This window comes from Pleurodeles waltl, chromosome 6 (assembly GCF_031143425.1).
Source record: "Pleurodeles waltl isolate 20211129_DDA chromosome 6, aPleWal1.hap1.20221129, whole genome shotgun sequence".
NCBI lineage: Eukaryota > Metazoa > Chordata > Amphibia > Caudata > Salamandridae > Pleurodeles > Pleurodeles waltl.
The window spans coordinates 488653890-488674587 of NC_090445.1; the positions used below are offsets into that span (position 1 = coordinate 488653890).

The 20698-nt window shown below is 42.5% G+C and overlaps 1 protein-coding gene across 3 annotated transcripts in view; it reads left to right on the forward strand.

Moving 5' to 3' along the window:
• Nucleotides 1–1265: 1265 nt before the first annotated feature.
• Nucleotides 1266–20698, forward strand: part of HSD11B1 (hydroxysteroid 11-beta dehydrogenase 1) — a 238792-nt gene continuing 219359 nt past the window's right edge. Inside the window, exons 1-2 of one of the 3 annotated variants that reach the window (XM_069238630.1) lie at nt 1266–1312; nt 1671–1763. In XM_069238630.1, the coding sequence (XP_069094731.1) occupies nt 1676–1763 (88 nt within the window). In that variant the 5' untranslated portion in view covers nt 1266–1312; nt 1671–1675. Of the gene's footprint in view, nt 1313–1344; nt 1448–1558; nt 1578–1670; nt 1764–20698 lie in introns of those variants that run through there. The other 2 variants (XM_069238628.1, XM_069238629.1) reach the window with 2 other exon arrangements.

The following is a 20698-nucleotide window of genomic DNA, read 5'->3' on the forward strand; positions in this document are numbered from 1 at the left end:
TGCTGTGCACATTTTTTATGGAAAATGACTTCGTCCGTAGATCCGTCTCTATTTTTTTATTTATTTACCTACCAAGATCCTCCCCCACTTCTACGTGCCCGCACATTTATTTTTATTCAATTTTCCTTGCAGATTACAACCACAGCAATTTTGCATGAAAAAGGCAACTCACAGCACAATTTAAGGTGTGTCAGAGCAGTTAATAGGTCAAGCTACCACTAGAAGAAAGTTGCTTTGGCGGAGTTCAAGGAGGACGACTAGTATTTGCTAATACACGCCTTTCTATCTGCAAACCTTACACATGGTTGTGGACTGGTTAAGGGGCGGGTGAGTAGGATGTGGGGAATGAGTTTGATAATTTTCTACAAGTAGGTTCCATTGTTTCCTAGCGGGGGGCTGAAATCGACGTAATTCACAGTTGCTGACACACTGTGATAGTTATTGCGAGGCAATTGGGTTCAATTAAGGTATGTTACTGGGTATTTGCCCGGCCACTGGAATTATGCGGTAGTGCAGAGCCAAATTATGCGGTAGGATTGCCTTAATTATGTGGCAAGATTATTATTTTTTGCAGCATCGTGTAGTACATTTTGTGATAGTATTGCTTCATTATTTTGTTATTTTTATATGTTAGCACTAGCTGAGCAAGGGTTTAAATTTTTTGGGATCAGTTTGGTGCCAAAATTCACCATTAAGCAATAGAAAGTTGACCAGTCAAGTGTTCCACTGTGTTGCTGTGTTTTTAGTAACTTTCGAGCCATATGGTCTAGAAATCTGTTTTGTTAACATCTGTAGATTTTGCAATAAATTATGGATTATGTGACAAATGAGGCAAATCCATAATTATGTGGAAATCACAGCAGCGCAAAATCGCATATTTCCGGTGCCCCAGATATTTTTTACAATGCAAAATTAACCAAATAATAGCCTTTTAGGTGTTTCCTTTGTGAGCAGTTCATTCCTGAACCACCTTTCGGCCCCTAGCTACAAGTAGCCTGGGAAATGGGCCAGCGTTTCCCCACAATGGTGTTACAAAAATGGGAAACTCAGGGTGAAAGTAATTCTGAAGGGGCTACCAACCCTATCAAAATAAAAAATGCACTTCGCTAATAGCTCTAACTCAAACAAATGAGAGACCCGTTGCATTGAAAATGCTTGGTTAACATGCTACCTGTTGAGCGTGTTCCCTGTAACACTTGGCACAGAGTGGGGCTGCCTCAGAGGCGTGGCGCTCAGGCTCTCGGGCGGGGGGATCTGGTTCTGCTCCTTCCTGTCCTCAGCTCTAGGCGTTGTCAAGGATCCCTGCAGCATGGTAAACAAAACCAGGAACAGTGCATCATTTAGCGTCCTGGTTTTGCTTACGTTGCATTCTCGCATAGCTGCCACCATGTACAGATGTGCATGCCAAGTTCGCACCCCAGGCGACTCAGAGCCAAGGACACAACCGGTAGATAAGAAATAGGTCGGGTGCGACGCAAGGCGAACACGTGCTTACTGGGGAGAGATAGTGGGAGGAGGGCGAGCTTGAGGGGTGTTTCAAAGTCTGGTGTGGGCGGGGTAACACTCCCTGGCTAAAGGTCGGAAAAAAACAGGCGATACGTGCTTTTTATTGAATTTGTCGGTACCTCTGACCTGGCATTCACCCGTCGTGCTTTCTCTTCTCACCACAGACACCATGGGTCTACTCCTGAAGCTGATTGTCGCATCCCTGGGCATATTCCTCGCCCTCTACTTCTACACCGGGCAGGACGATTTTAACCCGGGTAAGTGTTCCAGTCATCTACATTTCCCCATCCTGCCGTGATATTATTTTCCGAGGAAAGTAATCTAAAAAAGTCAGAGATGCTGTGAAAGTAATGCGAAATTTCGTCAGTCTTCACACACTAGCCGATTTGTATTCTGGCACTTCAGTTTGCACGTAAAACTGTAAAATTAAAACTGCTATGCACGAATGCAAAAAGGCATTTGAGTGGCTGTTCACGAGAGCAAGGCAAATCGCAGAGCTCTCGCATTTCCCCTTCTTAGCTGCCAGATCCTTTGACTGGCAAGCTAGTTAGCCCAGGATATCACTTTGTCTCGTGGAAATTATAATTCTGCCTCTATCGTTTGACGAGTAAGACTGTAATTTACAAAATACAAATGGTGAGAGCTAAGGCGCAGGGACACATCAAGTCCTAACGAGAGGCAGTTTGAGTGAGGGACTGACGAAGCAAATGTGTGCTAGTGTGCTATGGTGCAGCAGTCGAGGCCCTTGTTTTGGTGTCTAGAAATAAAGTTCCTTATATATCAACCGGTTTCCCTATAAACATAGAATCACGGGTAAAGTTCAGTGATACACCAGTCCCCAATGTATTATATTTGTCCTTACTGGCTGGGTGTGAGCCAAGGCAAGTAAGTCAATGTCTATATTATGCCTCCCCTGTAAAATGGGAGACTTGATTAGTTATTTCTGAGAAACATTGTGCACAATAAGCAGGTACATATTATGCTTGTACCTTTGTAGTACTACAATACATTTCTCTTTGTCTGCATTCATGCAATATAATAGATGTGAGTGTGTTTGTGTATCGATTTATAAACTTAACATAACAATATTCACTTCAGCAGCTGCTAAACAACAAAAGATTGAGTTAGCCGTATCACAGTTCAGACCCACTTGAAGATTGATGATATATATTTCAGCTAAGAAGTTTGTGCTTGCAACAAGTTCAATCAATCAATCAATCACTGCATTTGTAAAGCGCGCTACATACCCGCGAGGGTCTCAAGGCACTGGGGAGGGGGGGGGGTGCTACTGGTCGAAGAGCCAGGTCGTGAGGAGTCTTCTGAAGGCCAGCAGGTCCTGGGTCTGTCGTAGGATGGTGGGGAGAGTGTTCCAGGTCTTGGCGGCGAGGTAGGAGAAGGATCTGCCGCCGCCGGTGGTTTTTCAGATGCGGGGGACTGTGGCGAGGGCGAGGTTGGCTGAGCGGAGGCTTCGGGTGGGGGTGTGGAAGCTGAGTCGGTTGTTGAGGTAGGTGGGTCCGGTGTTGTGCAGTGCTTTGTGTGCGTGGATCAGGAGCTTGAAGGTGATCCTTTTGTTGACGGGGAGCCAGTGCAGGCCTCTCAGGTGGAGTGTGATGTGGCTGCGGCGGGGGACATCGAGGATGAGTCGGGCCAAGGCGTTCTGGATGCGTTGGAGTCGTCTCAGGAGCTTGTTTGTAATTCCTGAGTAGAGGGCGTTCCCGTAGTCGAGTCTGTTGGTGATGAGGGCCTGGGTAATGGTTTTTCTCGTGTTGAGGGGGATCCATTTGAAGATCCTGCGGAGCATACGGAGGGTGTTGAAGCAGGACGCGGAGACGGTGTTGACTTGCCTGGTCATGGAGAGAGTGGAGTCGAGGATGACCCCCAGGTTGTGTGCGTGGTCCATGGGTTCCGGGGCTGTGCCTAGAGACGTGGGCCACCAAGAGTCGTCCCAGGCTGATGGGGTGGGTCCGAGAATGAGGACCTCCGTCTTGTCTGAGTTCAGCTTCAGTCTGCTGTCCTTCATCCAGTCGGCTACGGCCTTCATTCCTCGTTGGAGGTAAGCTTTGGCGGTGTGGGGATCTTCGGTAAGGGATATGATCAGCTGGGTGTCGTCGGCGTAGGAGATGATGTTGAGGTTGTGTTGTCGTGCGACGTGGGCGAGGGGGGCCATGTAGATATTGAACAGTGTCGGGCTGAGGGAGGATCCCTGTGGGACGCCGCAGATGATCTCAGTGGTTTTGGAGCAGAAGGGTGGGAGGCGGACGCTCTGGGTTCTGCCGGAGAGGAAGGATGTGGTCCAGGACAGGGCCTTCTCTTGGATACCGGCGTCATGGAGGCGTGCTGATAGGGTGCGGTGGCAGACCGTGTCAAAGGCTGCTGATAGGACCAGGAGTTAAAAGATAGCTCCACTTTCTGTTTTTCCTCTCCCTGCATTTCTCCAGTGACATACATTGTCATTGTACAAAAGCTAACCACTTTCTTCCCAGAGGATCACTGACTAACAAAGTCTAACTTTGGTCCCCTGATTGCACCAAGCCATGTGAGCTGCATTGCCACCCCTTCCAAGTGGACCCTTACAAACCATATATTATGTTGCAGGTGATGTCCTTGGATTGCACGCTATTTTTCCCCAGCTGGACTTTTAGAACCTTACACTGAAAACACATACTCCAGCTGCTTGTATGTGCCTCATTGAGTTGTGTCTGTCTGCTTTCTGATTGGTTCTACATGGTATGCCTTAGTTGCTTAACTGTGCCACCAGGGGTTTGGGCATCGGTCACGTCATGGTGGACTTCCATTGGATTGACTTTAGTTGCGTAACAGTTCCTCCAAAGCGTTGGCAGCCCGCCGCATCTCTGTGGGCCTAATTTAAATGTACCATGGTTGCTTACCAGTTCTTCCATGGGATTGGGAACCTGTTTCGCATAGTTGGCCTTCATTGCATATACCATGATTGCTTAAAAGTTCTTCTAGGGACTTTGGCATAATGGTGGACCTCAGTGGTATAAACCCTGCTTGCTTAACAGTGCCTTCTTTGTTGTTGGGCCACAGTTGCTTTTGGGTTAACTCCATATAGTACATGCTGGTGGATGCAACTGATCCACACGCTACACAAGTTATAGCAGTCGCAACACTGACCACTTTTGAAAAAGTTTTTCAAATATGCTGCAACACATCCTGTGTATGCGCAGTGTCGTTCCCCATACTGTTTGAAGCTTGTGTTTAACCTCATGCAACTAACTCTTCACGTCTCATATAGGTCAAACTACATCAAACAACCTGTAAGCCATGTACTCAGAGGTATGAAGCTCTGCATAAATGTTGCAGTCGAGTACAAAAGAGTAAGTTAGGTTTTGGAGTTTAAGTAGTTCTGGAGATGACATTGAGAAAGAGAAAGATCAAAACCAAATATAAAATTCCCACATAGGGCAGAGATTGCCTCACAGTCTCGAAACAGGACTCCAGATGAGCTTTTAAAAGTGGGCATGGTACTACAGATGTTTGCTCTATAGATCTAAGCAATGCTCAAATGAGGCATCAAGATCCAGACTGTACTACACATGACTACTGCAGAATTAGACCGTGTATTCCAGATGAGGTCTTACAAGTGCTGTCAGATGTTTATCTTTCCTTCCTCACCTCTACATAGGGATTGCTCTCTCTGCGGTCTTATCATATTGATTGCGCACATAAAGATAGAGATGAGCAACCCACAGATGTCTAGGAAGCTGAAGCAATGGCCTAGCTTGGCCCCACAAGCTAAAGCACTACATGAACTATCAAAAGAAAGATCTATCTAGTCAATTCATATTTTAAAATATGTTTATTGACACCTGAGTAAGAATAATACCAATAAAATCCACAGTATAAAAATCTAGAATCTGAAAGCCACGTTACACCTAACAAATTACATTAAAACACAAGAGGCCAGGTGTACTAAGCATTGTAATGGTCACAACTCTCAGAATTGGCACTTGGAGCTGTTAAAACGTCTTTTAATTCACTTAACACATTTTAGGAGTTTGAAAAGTTTTTTAAACCTCTAAAATGGGATTCCGAATGGATACTGATTAGGTACCTGAAAGGAGTATGTTGTAGGCACCCCTTCCGTATACCGTATCGGTAGACGATGGATAAATATTTTGTGTGAATTTGTCTTGCAAAACACTGATATTTTACAGACACCTCTAAAGGACTGCTTTACGTCTGAGAATGTAAAAAAAGTTTTTTAAGAGGAAGCAGTGGTACAGGGGACCTCTGCTTCCTCATACAATTTTTTTTAAAAAAGTGTGTTAATAGTCAGTCCCATTTCCTTTGAGGAAAACATGCTCCATTTAAAAAGAAAATTGCTTTATAAGAAATCAGTTACAGATATCGTGGCCTGCCGACCCCAGTAGGCCACCATCCCTATGATTTCCTCCAGTCGTAATGAGTCGGAATTTGTGACCAACCTTTTTAATATGCATGGAGTAGTTCAGATTTCAGTGCACTACGATTTGGAATTTTAAGAATAACCTATTAGCACATAGGTCATTCTTAAAATTATTTTCTGGTAGCAAAAATACTGGTTGCAAATTGTGACCAGTATTTTATTACAAGTAAATAGCACAAATATCCCATAGTTCCTACACTCAGTAGAAATTGAATTAAAACGTGCTTTAGTTACCCTAATTAAAAAGCGACTTAGCCCATTCACCACATCTTTACAACTAATATCCTTCAAAAGGCCCAGGACCGAAGACTGCTACCTTGGTAAATATTTAACAAATACAGGTTATAAAAATTGGCGTTGTAGAGCTAGAAATAAATATAAATTTTACAAAACATTCAAACTACACCAGCAGTTCCAATTAATTGGTTTTCATTTTAGTCCAGTGCTTTATGTCCTAGTGTAGATTCAAAAACATCAGAGCTTATTTTATGATCAGGAAAGCAGATGATGTATGAAAACACAATATCAACACACAGCAAATATAAAGTTAAAGAAATCAACTGCTTAGACTCCAAAAAAATTCTGGGTCTGATTTAGATTTTGGTGGAGGGGTTACTTTGTCACAACGATGACGGATATTCCGTCCAAGGAAATCTTAAATACCATTAATTCCTATGATATTTCAATTTTCGGCGGGTGGGATATACATCACTGTTGTGAATGAGTAACCCATGCGCCGAGATCTAAATCAGGCTCTCTGTCTCTAAAGCATGAACCTTAAAAAGCTGTTTCTCTATACTGTGTGCAAATGCTTTTAGTGCTCAGATCTGCTTTTGAGTGGAGATTGCCCAGTCACTTCCACAATACTATAGATCTTTCCAAGACAACGCTGAAACGTTTTCTTACTCCTTAAACGATAGAGAAAAAGTATCTTAAAGCATGCATACTAGCAAAGTTCTGCTTTTCTGATTACCTGGATTATAGTAAAGGGTAGTAAACTCAAGATTTGTTTCCACATACCGTTCTTTTAGATATCCCAGCTTATCTTGTGATCTAAGGCAAACAATCGTGCCCCATATGGGACTGGGCTGTGATAAAGATGTTCTTAGGTGTCGCATCCAAACCCCCCCAAAATCAGAATTAAAGTTTCAAAACCCCTGGTGGTTGTCAAGGCCCACACATCTACCTGGTCAATATAATCAAATCATCTCAACATTTTGTTGAAAACTAGCCCTAAATATTTATACATTTCTACTTGTTCTACACAAGTGTCTCCCAGACACCAAAAGAAATCTCTACCCCTTTTGCCCAAATATGTCAAATTTTGGTTTTATCTAAAATTATTACGAGATGAGTTTCTTAACAATAAAATTGAAGAGTGGTCAATTTGCAATGAAGACCATTTAATGTTCAGTCCAGTGCTTAATTTGTGCTTGTTGTATCCGGTGCTGAGCACCGGCATTAGTGTACAGTCCAGTGCTTAATTTGTGCTTGTTGTATCCGGTGCTGAGCACCAGCACTTATTTGTGAGGGCCGGGGCTTATTCTTCTGCCTCAAGCATTTGCTGCGAGCAAAAGACACATATGAGAAAGACGGAGGAAGAGAAAAACGAAAAAGAGTCACAAAGGGAGAAAACAAAAAGCTGCCAGAGTGAGCTGAGGGGGCAGGGAGTGGCTTTATATAAATTGAAGAGGCCCGAGATGGCTTCAGGATTATGCCGCCTCAGTATTCTGTGTTCCCACATTTAATTGCAGCAGCCGCGTGTTCAAGAGGAGGGCTTTGAGCACCGGAAACCTTTTTATTTACAAATTAACACTGGTACAGTCTAAGGACAATATCATATGCTTACAATAAACAAGAAATGTGTCTTGATCCATTTTCCTGGAGGACTTCATTTCAGGGAATCTTCGGGGCATGTTGGTCAAATAAAGGGAAAAATGTTGGTGCCAGTATGCAGCCCTGCTTTAAGCCATTCAACAGTGATTTCCTACTTGAAAGTCTGCCGCTATTGTCAACCTCCTTCTATGCACATTTTGAAGTGTGAAGAGCTGCGAGAATTGAAAGAAGGCATCCAAAGATATTTCCCAACTATTTAATTGATTTCTGCACCAAAATCCATATGCCAAAATACGTTTCAATCGTTTAACTTTTAGCAGGAAAACCCCCTGTACTTTTGGGATCATATTATTATATTTTACCCATCCATTCTGATAATTTATGAATATATTTGTATAGACTTTAACACAGATGTCTTTAAAACTGACTTCACCCGTTCTGTGATTGAGTTTCATAGTAGTTTCCTTCCAAGACTTGAGAAGAATGCCACTTTCTATCACCCATTGATAAAACAGCCTAAATTGAGTAGCCTTCCATTCTACATTAGTCTTAATTGTCACTGTCAGCAAATTGTCCAGCCCAAAACTGTTCCTTCAGTAGCAGCCAGCATTTGTTGAAAAATGCATGCTTCTTTCCCCTTCTTGAACAGCCTCTTCAGAGTCCAAAAGAGCACTCCTTGGCAATTATTTTTAGCAAGCTCATCAAGTGAGTTAGTACAAATCTCCTGACAACTGCCCTAGACAAAAACTGTTGCTGCAATAGCGGGCTTCCAAGTCCAGTTGACCCCTCGGCGGTCATAATGGGTAGCTAGGTTTAGAGAGCATAGTGGAACAGAACACTGTGCTTTCAAAAGAGACTTCAGGACTATCCACAGACATGGCCCATGTCCCTGCAAAGCTGTCCAATGGCTGTTCACCTGAAGTTGGAACTTCTTGAAACTGACCCAAATTTGATGCTGGAATATGGAAAGCAGAAGCACAAATTAAGAGTGTGGAGCAGGAGATGACAAATAGGAGTGTATGCTTGTGAGTGTACTAGAATAGAGGAGACTTACAGCTTGTCTGCCTAACTCTGTGACCTTTCAAGAAGTCATAAATCACTCTTGAGGGGCCTATCTTGCAACTGGCAAAGCAGATGATACTTAAAGATAAAACAGGAATCCATAGATTATGAAAGATTGAATTTGTTTTCTACATTTATGTTTCACTTCATTACATTTTATTAAGTATTAAGTTGCTGCAATGAGTGCCAGCAGAATTCGTAGTACCTATAAAAAATGTGAAAAAGTTATGAAAGAATGACATGCTTACCATGGATGATCCAAGAGACTGTAAACTTTGTGGTGTGCTTTTTGCAGATAGACAGTGATATTCTACGTGAAGCTATTGTACTGTGAATTAAACAACATATGAATTAGTTTTTAATATACATCAGTGTTGGACCTGGCCTTTTTACAGGGTCATCCCCATACTTTTTGCCTCCTTCCTCCTATTTTTTCTGAACTGTTGTTGTTGGCTTTTGAACTCTGGGCACTTTACCACTGCTAACCAGTGCTAAAGTGCAAATGCTCTCTGTGTAAATTGTACTGTTGATTGGTTTATCCGTGATTGGCTATTTGATTTACTTGTAAGACCCTAGTAGGGTGCACTATATGTGCCCAGGGCCTGTAGATTAAATGCTACTAGTGGGACTGCAGCACTGGTTGTGCCACCCACTTAAGTAGCCCCTTAACCTTGTCTCAGGCCTGCCATTGCAAGGCCTGTGTGTGCAGTTTCACTGCCACTTCGACTTGGCATTTGAAAGTACTTGCCAAGCCTAAAACGCCCCTTTTTCTATGTATAAGTCACCCCTAATGTGTGCCCTAGGTAACTCCTAGAGCAGGGTGCTGTGTGGGTAAAAGGCAGGACATGTACCTGTGTAGTTTATATGTCCTGGTAGTGTAAAACTCCTAAATTCGTTTTTACACTACTGTAAGGCCTGCTCCCTTCATAGGCTAACATTGGGGCTGCCCTCCTACATTATTGAAGTGGTAGCTGCTGATCTGAAAGGAGCAGGAAGGTCATATTTAGTATGGCCAGAATGGTATTTTAAAATCCTGCTGACTGGTGAAGTTGGATTTAATATTACTATTCTAGAAATGCCACTTTTAGAACGTGAGCATTTCTTTGCACTTAAATCTTTCTGTGCCTTACAATCCACGTCTGGCTATGTTTAGTTGACAGCTCCTTGTGCATTCACTCAGACACACCCCAAACACAGGGTACTCACCCTCACTTGCATACATCTGCATTTTGAATGGGTCTTCCTGGGCTGGGAGGGTGGAGGGCTTGCCCTCGCACAAAGGACTGCCACACCCCCTACTGGGACCCCGGCAGACAGGATTGAACTGAAAGGGGACCTGGTGCATTTCTTAGCCAATCTTTGAAGTCTCCCCCACTTCAAAGGCACATTTTAGTATAAAACAGGGCCTCTGCCCTACCACCTCAGACACTTGCTGGAGAAGAAACCTGAACCAGAACCTGCATCCTGCCAAGAAGAACTGCCTGGCTGCTCAAAGGACTCACCTGACTGCTTTCTACAAAGGACTGCTGCCTTGCTGTTGGCCTGCTGCCTTACTGAACTCTTGTCTGGCTGCAAAAGTGCTCTCCAAGGGCTTGGATAGAGCTTGCCTCCTGTTCCCTGAAGTCTCAGGACCAAAAAGACTTCTCTTTTTCAACTGGACTCCTTGTGCGCCGAAAAATTTGACGCACAGCTTGCTCCGCGGTGAAAAATTCACCGTACGCCGATCCGGAAAGACGCAGCTCGACGCGACGCCTGCGGTATGACCGGAACTTAGACGCACGGTCCGCCTGGACAACGCCAACCGACTTCCAGAGAGGAAATCGATGCAACGCCTGCCGTGAGGAAGAAAATTCCACGCACAGGCCACCGGAACGACGCGCAGCCGGATAACAAGCCTAGGATTCCACGCACAGACCCTGGGACATCTGGTAATCCCGTGACCCGCAGAAAGAGACGGTCCGCATGCCGGAAAACGACACACGTCTTCCCCGAGTGAAAAATAATGACGCAAGTCCGTGTGTGAAGGGGCGAAACCGACGCACCCACCATTTTTCTTCCCGTAGAACGACGCACGTCTCCGCGCGTGGAAAATAACAATGCAAGTCCGTGTGTGAAGGGGCGTAACCGACGCACACACCATTTTTCCACGCATCTCCTCCTCTGCGGCCCTCTGCGGAGATTTTCCAATCCAAACCAGGTACTTTGTGCTTGAAAGAGACTTTGTTTGCTTTTAAAAGACCTAGGACACTTTATATCACTTTTCAGTGATATCTTTACAAATTCATATTGCATCTTTGATCGTTTTGACCTGCAAATACCCAGATAAATATTATATATTTTTCTAAACACTGTGTGGTGTATTTTTGTGGTGCTATATTGTGTTATTGTATGATTTATTGCACAAATACTTTACACATTGCCTTCTAAGTTAAGCCTGACTGCTCAGTGCCAAGCTACCAGGGGGTGGGCACAGACTAGTTTGGATTGTGTGTGACTTACCCTGACTAGAGTGAGGGTTCTTGCTTGGACAGGGGCTAACCTTACTGCCAACCAAAAACCCAATTTCTAACAATCAGCCACAGACACTGCCTTTTTCCAAGTTTCTAAATATTTAGGGGAGTACATTACTTTGTGCATAGTTGTCTTTCAGGAGTTGAATAAATAAATTCTGTTCCATAAACTCACAAAAGTGACTTGTAAAGTTCACAAATCATCACATACTAAATGCACATGGACCTAGATGTGAGTTTTTCACAAGAAAAAAATGTGGACCCTGGATTAGTACAGAATACTGTTTTATAAGAAACCCTACGCCTCAAAAGAGAAAAACTAAGTGAGCAATAAGAAATTATAAGGTCGCAGATGGTAGTATGGAGCTTGATCTTGTGGTTACAGCCTGGCAGTGTGAAATTCACCTCACTGCCAAAGATATTTTCATTTACTCATTCTGCATTTAATTTAGACTAAAACCTTGATGGCAGGAGAAATACCCACATTTCAGATGTAATTCCTGATCATACTGTAATATTAACTCATTTGTTTTGCAAGTAGTGCTTGTGTCTTTCTTTTTTATAAAATTGAATAAGAGAGTGGAGATGTGAGCTCACTAGTGGGTTGTCTTCTAAACTGAACCTCAAACTGGTCAATAGTCAGACCTTCTTCATAGTCAGGATTGGGCCTGCCTTAAAACACCCTTGTATGCTTCAAAGTCATTTCAACATGGGAGCTCTAGATGCTCAAGGACTAAAGACGCCTGGGCTGCTGGTGCATAACTGTTCTGTTTGTGAGGAGGAAGCTTCTAGTCAGCTTCTTGTGCTGCACCCGGACTTTGCGTTGGGATGGATTCTTGCACTGCTGTTTGCCATTCTGTAAGTGAAGATTTCACTGCTTGCTGTGCTGTTGCTGTGCTGTGTAAGTGATAGAAGCTTGCACTGTTTATGAGGGTGTTGTTCTGCGGTTACATTTGTGTGTGCTTGTTTATGTGGAAGGAAGCTTGTAATGCTGTGTCACACTGTATTGGATCTGTGTCTTTGTATAAGTATCTAATGCTGCTTTCTGTGTTTATTGTGGTAAGATACCATGTACTGTTGTTATTAACACTTGCCGTGTGCCTGTGCTATGTATTGGTGAAGCTCTGTAAAAAGTGTACAAACCCAGAAATGATTGTCTGTATTGGAGCTGTTTTCTTAAGATTATGTTTTTTATATCATCAAGAACCTCCATTAGAATTAAAAACAAACAATGCTGGTAACCCCAATACTGTTGCTCTAAACCAACAGGGAGGTGAGATATAGTATTGCACATAGTGTCTTTAAAAATGCACCAAAAAGCATTACATTTTGTACTGATTAATTTTTGCTCGGATTAGGAACGAAACATGCCTATCATCTTGATGATTTGTGTCATAATTTACAATATGCATAGTTACACCTGTCTGCGCTTTGCACCAATAAAAAGTTGAAGGGCTAATATGCAAGACTGTGGCGGTATGAGTCCCAATGGATAAGAGCCCAAGGAAAGGAAAGAAAACCTACCCTGGACAATATTTGAACTCAAAACAATGAAGGTTTATTCACATTGAACAAAAATCACAAAGCAAAAAATCAATTGGTTATTCAGTTCAAATTAGTATTAATATAGCTCAATATAGTTGAGAGGTTTCAACATAAGGTTGACTTCTAGTAATAAATCAATAGCCATAATTAAAAATATTCTAAGCACAGGATAACGCAGCCAACTCTCATAGAGTCTGCATTCAATAAAGCGAGTAAAAGGTCTGTAAATTCTGTAAGTACTAAGGTGGAGAGAGGACCAACATGAAGTCTGCCTCTGAAGAGTAGGCTTAAAGCAATGGCTCAGAAATAACCAAATTACAGAATTAAATGACTGTCCAACATGAAGACTGCTCAATATGAATGCAAGGATATGTCCTTTGTATAGTTTTAGATGAGTGTAAAAGAACACTGGAGACATAAGTTAGTGTGATAGGGCTGAATAAAGTTTCATGACAAATCCATTCAACGTTTCAGAAATTGTGTTGCATAAAACAAGCTACCCTAAAGACCGCTTTAGTTATTAATATTGTAGTGTCTCCTTTAAGGTACAGACAAGGAGAAATGACATTGCACTGCTAAACAATAAAGCATTTAAATGAATAAATGGACAGTTGTCTCTGCGAGCAATAGCAGCCTTGATTATTTGCCTCATTTTGAGGATATCTCTGGCATGGCTTTCTGTGAAGCACAAGTTAGAATCAGTACAAGAAGCTGAACTACAAAACAGATCCTATTTTAAAAGAACTTCAGCAGAACTTCAGCAGGCTTCTAAACCTGAAGAATCCACCAGGATTTATTTTACAGGCAGTCTGAGGCCCAGTTATATCAATTTTAGGCCTGGTTATGCTAACGTAAGCACATGCCAAATGAACGAAAAATAAATATGCTCTAAAACACCTAAGTTGCGGAACTGATAAATGAATTTTCATACATTTCAAATCAAATTTGTACTAACTGTAAACATATATTAAAAAATGTGAAACTTTTCCAAACATAATACAGATGATATAAAAGTAGAATTAACAGTTGATCAAATGTTTCAGTTGTGATGTCAAATATTCCCCCAAATCATACCACTTGCTAGGCATGTGTTATTTGTAGCTCATTGCATTAAGAAATCCTAGCCTTAATCACAAGTTGCAGAACTTCAGAATAAATCTGATTTTTAGAGGTGTGTTTGACCAGGAAACCTCAGCCGGAAGGACTGAACGGAGTAACACAAAACCCTTCCTGAACTTATAGAAACATAGCTTAGTAAACTCTCTCTGCATATTCATGACCTGACTAGAGTTCAAAGGGGAGAACAGTGAGTTGGGTGGGTGGGAACTGGGGGTTGCTTTTTGAATACTAAGAGCCTGATTCATAGCAGAGACTGGTAAGCACCAGAAAACTATTCCTATAACTTGGATGGAGGATTTTGTGTGCTCTAATTCTGAGGCAGATGAATCTTTGGATTTGTGCATAGGGTTTAAGTAGGGAGTCAGGTGACAATGAATAAAATCAATCAACATTAATTTAACTGTGTAACCATTTGGCCATACAATAAGGACCCAAAACGGAAATAAAGTTAAAGGGTTTTATTACACATTGACACTCAGGTTACTGTAGACAAATCTCAAAAATATACTGTAAAGAAACACAGTCACCATAGGGTAGCCGATACCTCTACAGAAATTTAAACGGGTTAACATTAGGCAAACCAGAAACTCAGTAACAGGACTACAAAATATCAAAAGTAGGATTTGATGCTCTGAAAACAATCACTGGTCCACTCTATAAACACATTAGTGCAAATTAAATAATCTTGCTAATGCGAACTATGTGCAGTTAGGGTAAATCCTTTAAAGATCTAATCTATTGAAAGGCTTGAAAAATCTAATTAAAGGACATAAGGACAAGAGGCGAGGAATAAAAATAGGACAGACTGATTTAAAAAATGAAGAGGAAGGTGTCAGCATTTCAGAAGCTTGGTCTAGAGTATTCTTATAGAGTAAACTGTAAGCCTAAGCCACACTCAGCAAAGCATAGGGCAAAAGGGGAAAGTTAGAGGTCTGTATCTTGCAAAGTCCAAGGAAATCTGCTCTCCAATTAGTGAAAGTCCTATTTAATACATCAGGTAACACATTTTGGTCACCCCACTACAAGCTCTATTGTATTCTCTTGTCCCAAGTTGTAACTTGCAATATCACCTGCAACTCCCACAGAAGTCCTGGGATCGCTGCTGTCCTTCGTCCTCTAGACATCTTTTGCAACATGCATGAATAAGGGACAGTCTTTTTACTCTCGAGCTCCTCATGTTCCACATTCAAGGACTCTTTCTCAGACTCTCTATCAGTAAAACATTAGCACATCTATTTCCAAATTAACATTCTATGTGACTGCACCTACAATGAAAATGACAGGTTAACAGAAATGGAAAACCCTTTCTCATGTAACGGAATTCAGGCCTAGTCAAGCTAATGTTAAACTAATGCAAGTTAATGTAGATTTTCCTAGTTTTAATGACGGAAAGTCTTAATTTTATTAAAGACACGGAGGCGAGTATTATGCGTTCTTTTCTTGCTTTAATTAAAACAGCAGCAAGTGAAGAAACTACAAATCCCATGGGCGTAGAGAAAACAATGGGAAACAATTTGAAGTCCATAAACAGTAACCAATCAACATTAATGTATGGTATTATGACGTAACTGGACTGCGAACAGCCCTCTTTTCTTGCGCTTAACACTCAGCTGGTACGAAATAAAGGAAAAATAGAAGCCAAAATGAGAACAGCCATAATAAAAGATAACAACTCGGAGCAAAAGTTCATAAGTCCAGGAAACTGATGTTGGAGAGAAGCACACTGGTGATCCGCCAGGCAGAGAAGAGGAAAAGGAGAGATGGAAGATGTTGATGGAGCATCCACACCATGACTGGAAGGTATAGGTAGCAGGTTGAACAGACGATGTTGACACTAAGGGGATGGGAGAAATAAAACAGACAATAGTTACTACAACCAGGGTGGGATAATACTCGCCTCCGTGTCTTTAATAAAATTAAGACTTTCCGTCATTAAAACTAGGAAAATCTACATTTTATGACAAGGCCGGAGGCTCCTATTATGCGAGTTTAAAGCAAATTAATGACATTCGAAGAAACATTATCTACTGGTTTACAATAAAATACTCTAAAAACATTGTCATTAGACCAATCTGCAGATCTAAGAATGTCCTCAAGACGGGAACCCGTCCAAAAGGCTTTGGACGCCATAGCACCTCTGGAAGAGTGAGCTCCAAAAGTGGAAGTGTCAATCCCAGCCAAAGACATAATCCACTTAACCCAGCGAGCCAAGGTGGCCGAAGACACCGGCTTATAAGGTTTCCTGAAGGAGATAAGCAATTGATGAGTTGAGGACGTTCTTAGATGAGCAGTCATGAGTTCATAAGCTTTTAAACATTGTGCAACACATAATTTAGGACGATCCGGAAAATATGGATAAAAAACAGACTGTAAATTTGTTTTTGTTCTTCGAGACACAGTAAAAAACACACCGGAAGGAGTAAACTGTCTTGCGGAGATATCTAAAGCTTTGACATCAGAAAGTCGTTTAATAGAAATAAGGCACAACAACATGGTGAGTTTAGCCGACAACATCTTCAAAGAAAGGGAAGAATTGTCGGGCCACGAGAGGAAAAAATTCAGAACTACATTAACATCCCATAAAAATCTGAATTTAGGTAATGGAGGATTGGCAAACTTTACTCCCTTTAAAAGACGATAAATAAGTGGGTGTTCACCCACCGGTTTTCCGTTGACAAACTGGTGATTAGAAGAAATGGCTGACCTGTACAAATTAATAGTACAATATGCTTTGCCCTTACTAGCCTCAGCGGCAAGGAAATTCACTATAAAGGTGACATCTGCTGAAAGGGAATCGATGTGTTTTCCCAGACACCAGCTATGCCATAAAGCCCAAGCTGATTTGTAAGCTTTTGTTGTTCCAGGAGCCCAGGACTGTCTGATGTATTCCGAAGCTTGTGACGAAATGAGAGGGAAATGTTGGGAACTCCCGAAATTTTCCATGCTGAAAGAGACAGGATGTTGTCGAGAATGAGGTTGTGCGGACGTTGCAGAGGATCCAAAAGAAGGTCTGGGAAAGAAGGAATGAGAAAAGGAAAATCTATTGCTTATTCCAGAAGAGTTGGAAACCAAATCTGGGATTGCCAGAAAGGGGCAATAAGTATTAAAGTAGCTTGCTGACGGCGGACCTGAGCTAACACCCTGCTGATCATAACGAAGGGGGGGAAAGCGTATGAAAGGAACTTGGACCAATCTTGAAGGAATGCATCGGAGGCCAGGGCCAAAGGATCCGGACGCCAGCTGAAGAATTGAGGGAGTTGTGAGTTGAGACGAGATGCAAACAAGTCGATCGTCATGGGCCCCCATTTGTTCTGAAGAAAATGGAAGATCGTGGGATGGAGCATCCAATCGCTTGAGTCGTGGAGATGACGAGAGTGTCAATCGGCAACAGAGTTGAGAGTTCCCGGAAGACACTCTGCATGAACTGAAATTTGGTTTGTAAGGCAAAATTCCCAAAAGCTCTTTGCTAATTCTGCTAGGGGTTTGGATCTTGTACCTCCAAGATGGTTTATGTAACAGACCGCTGAAATATTGTCCATCCTGAGAAGGATAGCGCAACAGACCTTGTTCTTTCCGAGGCTTCTGAATGCAAAGGAGCCTGCAAACATCTCTAAACAATTGATATGCAATTTGGACTCCTCTAACGACCATGAACCTCCAGTCGAGATTGTGCCACAACGGGCCCCCCAGCCGGTTAGTGTTGCATCTGACTCTAATACAAGATCTGGGACTGATGGAAAGATAGTTCTCCCGTTCCAGGCATCTAAATGGTCTGTCCACCATTGCAACTCTGTACGGGAATCGTAATCCAGAGGAATAACATCTGCATAAGAAAGCCCTTTGCGTAAATGTTGAATCTTTAGACGCTGAAGAGCCCGGTAATGCAAAGGACCTGGAAATATGGCCTGTATGGAAGAGGAAAGAAGACCGACGACGCTAGCGAGAGTTCTTAGGGAAATGGATGAATGACGTAAAACTTAAAAAATCTCTGACTTTATAGATTTTATTTTTGCAGAAGGGAGAAGTAGGGTGGCCAAAACTGAGTTTATTAGAAAACCTAAGAATTCTATACTTTGGGTAGGAAGAAGAAGAGATTTCTCCTTGTTGATAATGAATCCCAAGTCCGATAGGAGAGTACAGGTCAGATTGAGGTGCGTTGTGAGCAATTGTGGCGATTGACTCATGAGGAAAATATCGTCTAGATAGATGAGGAGCCTTACACCCTGAGCTCTGAGGTGTGCCACCACTGGTTTCATGAGTTTGGTGAAACACCATGGCGCTGAGGAAAGACCGAAAGGTAGAGATGTAAAGTGGAAGAATTGATCGAGCCATTGGAATTGGAGAAACTTCCTGTGTTCGGGATGTATCGAGACGGCCAAATAAGCGTCCTGCAAGTCCAAACGAACCATCCAATCGTTCTGCGAAAGGGAATCCCTGAGATGGAGGATGGTTTCCATCTTGAAGTGGCGGTAAACAAACTTGTTTAAAAACTTGAGATTGGTAACAGGTCGCATCTTCTTGTTCTTCTTTTGAACCAAGAAAATGGAGCTGGTGAAGCCTGCAGGATCTGGGTGAGTGAGAGCAATAGCCTGCTTTTGGAGAAGGGACTGAACCTCCGAAGAAATTAGAGCGGACATGTCTGTAGAGAAACGAGGAAGAGGAGGGGCGATGGATTGTACTGGGATTGAATAGAATTCTATCATATAACCCTGAACAGTGCTTAGGACCCAAGGATCTGAGGTGATTAATAACCAATTTGGTAGAAAATGACAAAGATGGCCGCCCACGGAGACATGAGAAAGGAAAAGATTTACCTGTTTGGTTGGTATTTCTGGTATTTTTGAAGCCTCTGGAGCAAAACCCTCTGGTTCTTTGCAGATAAAACTGAGGTCTGAATTCTTGGTATCCTGTGTTGAAATTGCCACGGGAGCCTTGATTGTAGTAGGAGCGGCCTTCAAAGCGGCTCCTGCCTCTGCCGGCCCTGACAAAAACCAGCTGATGAAATACTTTCTTTAAAGACTGTTGAGCCTTGTCGAGCGATGTGAAGGTGGCTACGTATTTGCCTATTTCTTTAATAAAATTGTCACCAAATAAAAAAAAAAAATGTTTTTACCTGAGGTTGGAGAGTGGCCAGGTGGACCAGTTTGGGATCTAGTTTGAGTAGAATGCCTTTGCGCCTTTCCTGAGAAATGGCCGAATTAGTGTTTCCCAGAAGGCAAACCGACCTCTGGACCCATAAGGACAGTTCTTCTGGATCAATAAAAGACCCGTCAATCCTGGCGGATTCAGCTATGTCAAAAATCCAGGTAAGAGGACCAATGATATCCAATAATTTGTCCTGGCATGAGGACCAGGCTTTATCGATTCCTTTTCTAGGATCTTTGCCAAATTTGGTGAAGAATGTTAAAATGGGTTGGTCAATAACAGGGGTAGTGGAAGACTTGTGCACCAGAGAGGGACGAGGACACTTTGATCTGAGCTTGGCTCGTGTTTGTTTGTCCAATGAACTAAATAATTTGGCTGACACATATTCCCCAACATGAGTTGCTGGATACCATTCAGTCGAATTGGGATGTAAAATAAAGGAGGGATCAAACATAGGCACACCTTTGCAATCTAGAAGTGGGTTTGAGGTGCCTGCGTCAGAGGAAGAAAGTTTAGACTTTTTAGGAATGGGCGAGTAGCCAACGTCATCATGGTCAGATGGATCAACATCTGAATCTGCATCAGGTACATCGTCATCGGTGTCAGGTATAGAGGAAATTATTAAGGGAGATTTAACATGTTTAGTTTCGGCCTTGCGTTTTTGAGCTGTACCTTCTGAAATGTTATTCACCTTACTTGGAGTCTTTTGAGGAACCGCGTCCTCTGCCATGGGTGAGGGAACCTCACAAATCTTTAGCGCCGATTTTTTAAAATTTTTTGACCTGGGGAAAGGCGCTGTCTGCAATCTCCTGCAGACTGGGCAGATAAAGTCTTGTTTAACATCTTTAAAACCAAAGATTCTAGATTTTTTTATAATTTATTAATAGAAGTATTGACAGCTTTTTGTACAGAATTCTGAATAAACATATTTATGTCTTGTTTAATGGCAGACACTTCCTCCTGGTCAACCTGAAGTGAAGTAGAACTGCCAGACTCCATCTTTGCTAAGCAGAACTGAAGGACCAAGAAAAATAAAACAAACTAGTCAGAATGAGAGCTTAAGGGCTAATGTACAAGAATGGGGAGTTGTAGAGTTTAATAAGCCCCGCCCCGGGGTGTGAACTGAGGCGTCTCACAAGCAGGCGAGAGAAGGCAGGAGAACGCATCACGAAGAGGAGCCCAGCCGGTATGTGAAAATGCTGCAGACGCGCTGAAAGCAGCTTGAGGGAAACACGCGAAGGCAGCAAACTCCTCTCTCCTCAAGCGCGAGCTGAAATAACAGCTGAACGCTTGAGGAGCGGGAGAAACCGCTGCACAAACGCAGCACGCGTGCGAAGAAAGCACGCGAGGCCACAAAGTAAATAAATTAACTAAATAAACATGCAGCAACTTGCCGACTGGGCAGAGAAGTGAAGGGAAACAATAAATAGTGTAACAACACTAAAAAATATAAAGACAGCATTTACTATATAGAAAAAATAACACGGAGTAATAAAGAAAAATGACTTAACTGGCTGCGAGCAGCAAGAAAAGAGGGCTGTTCGCA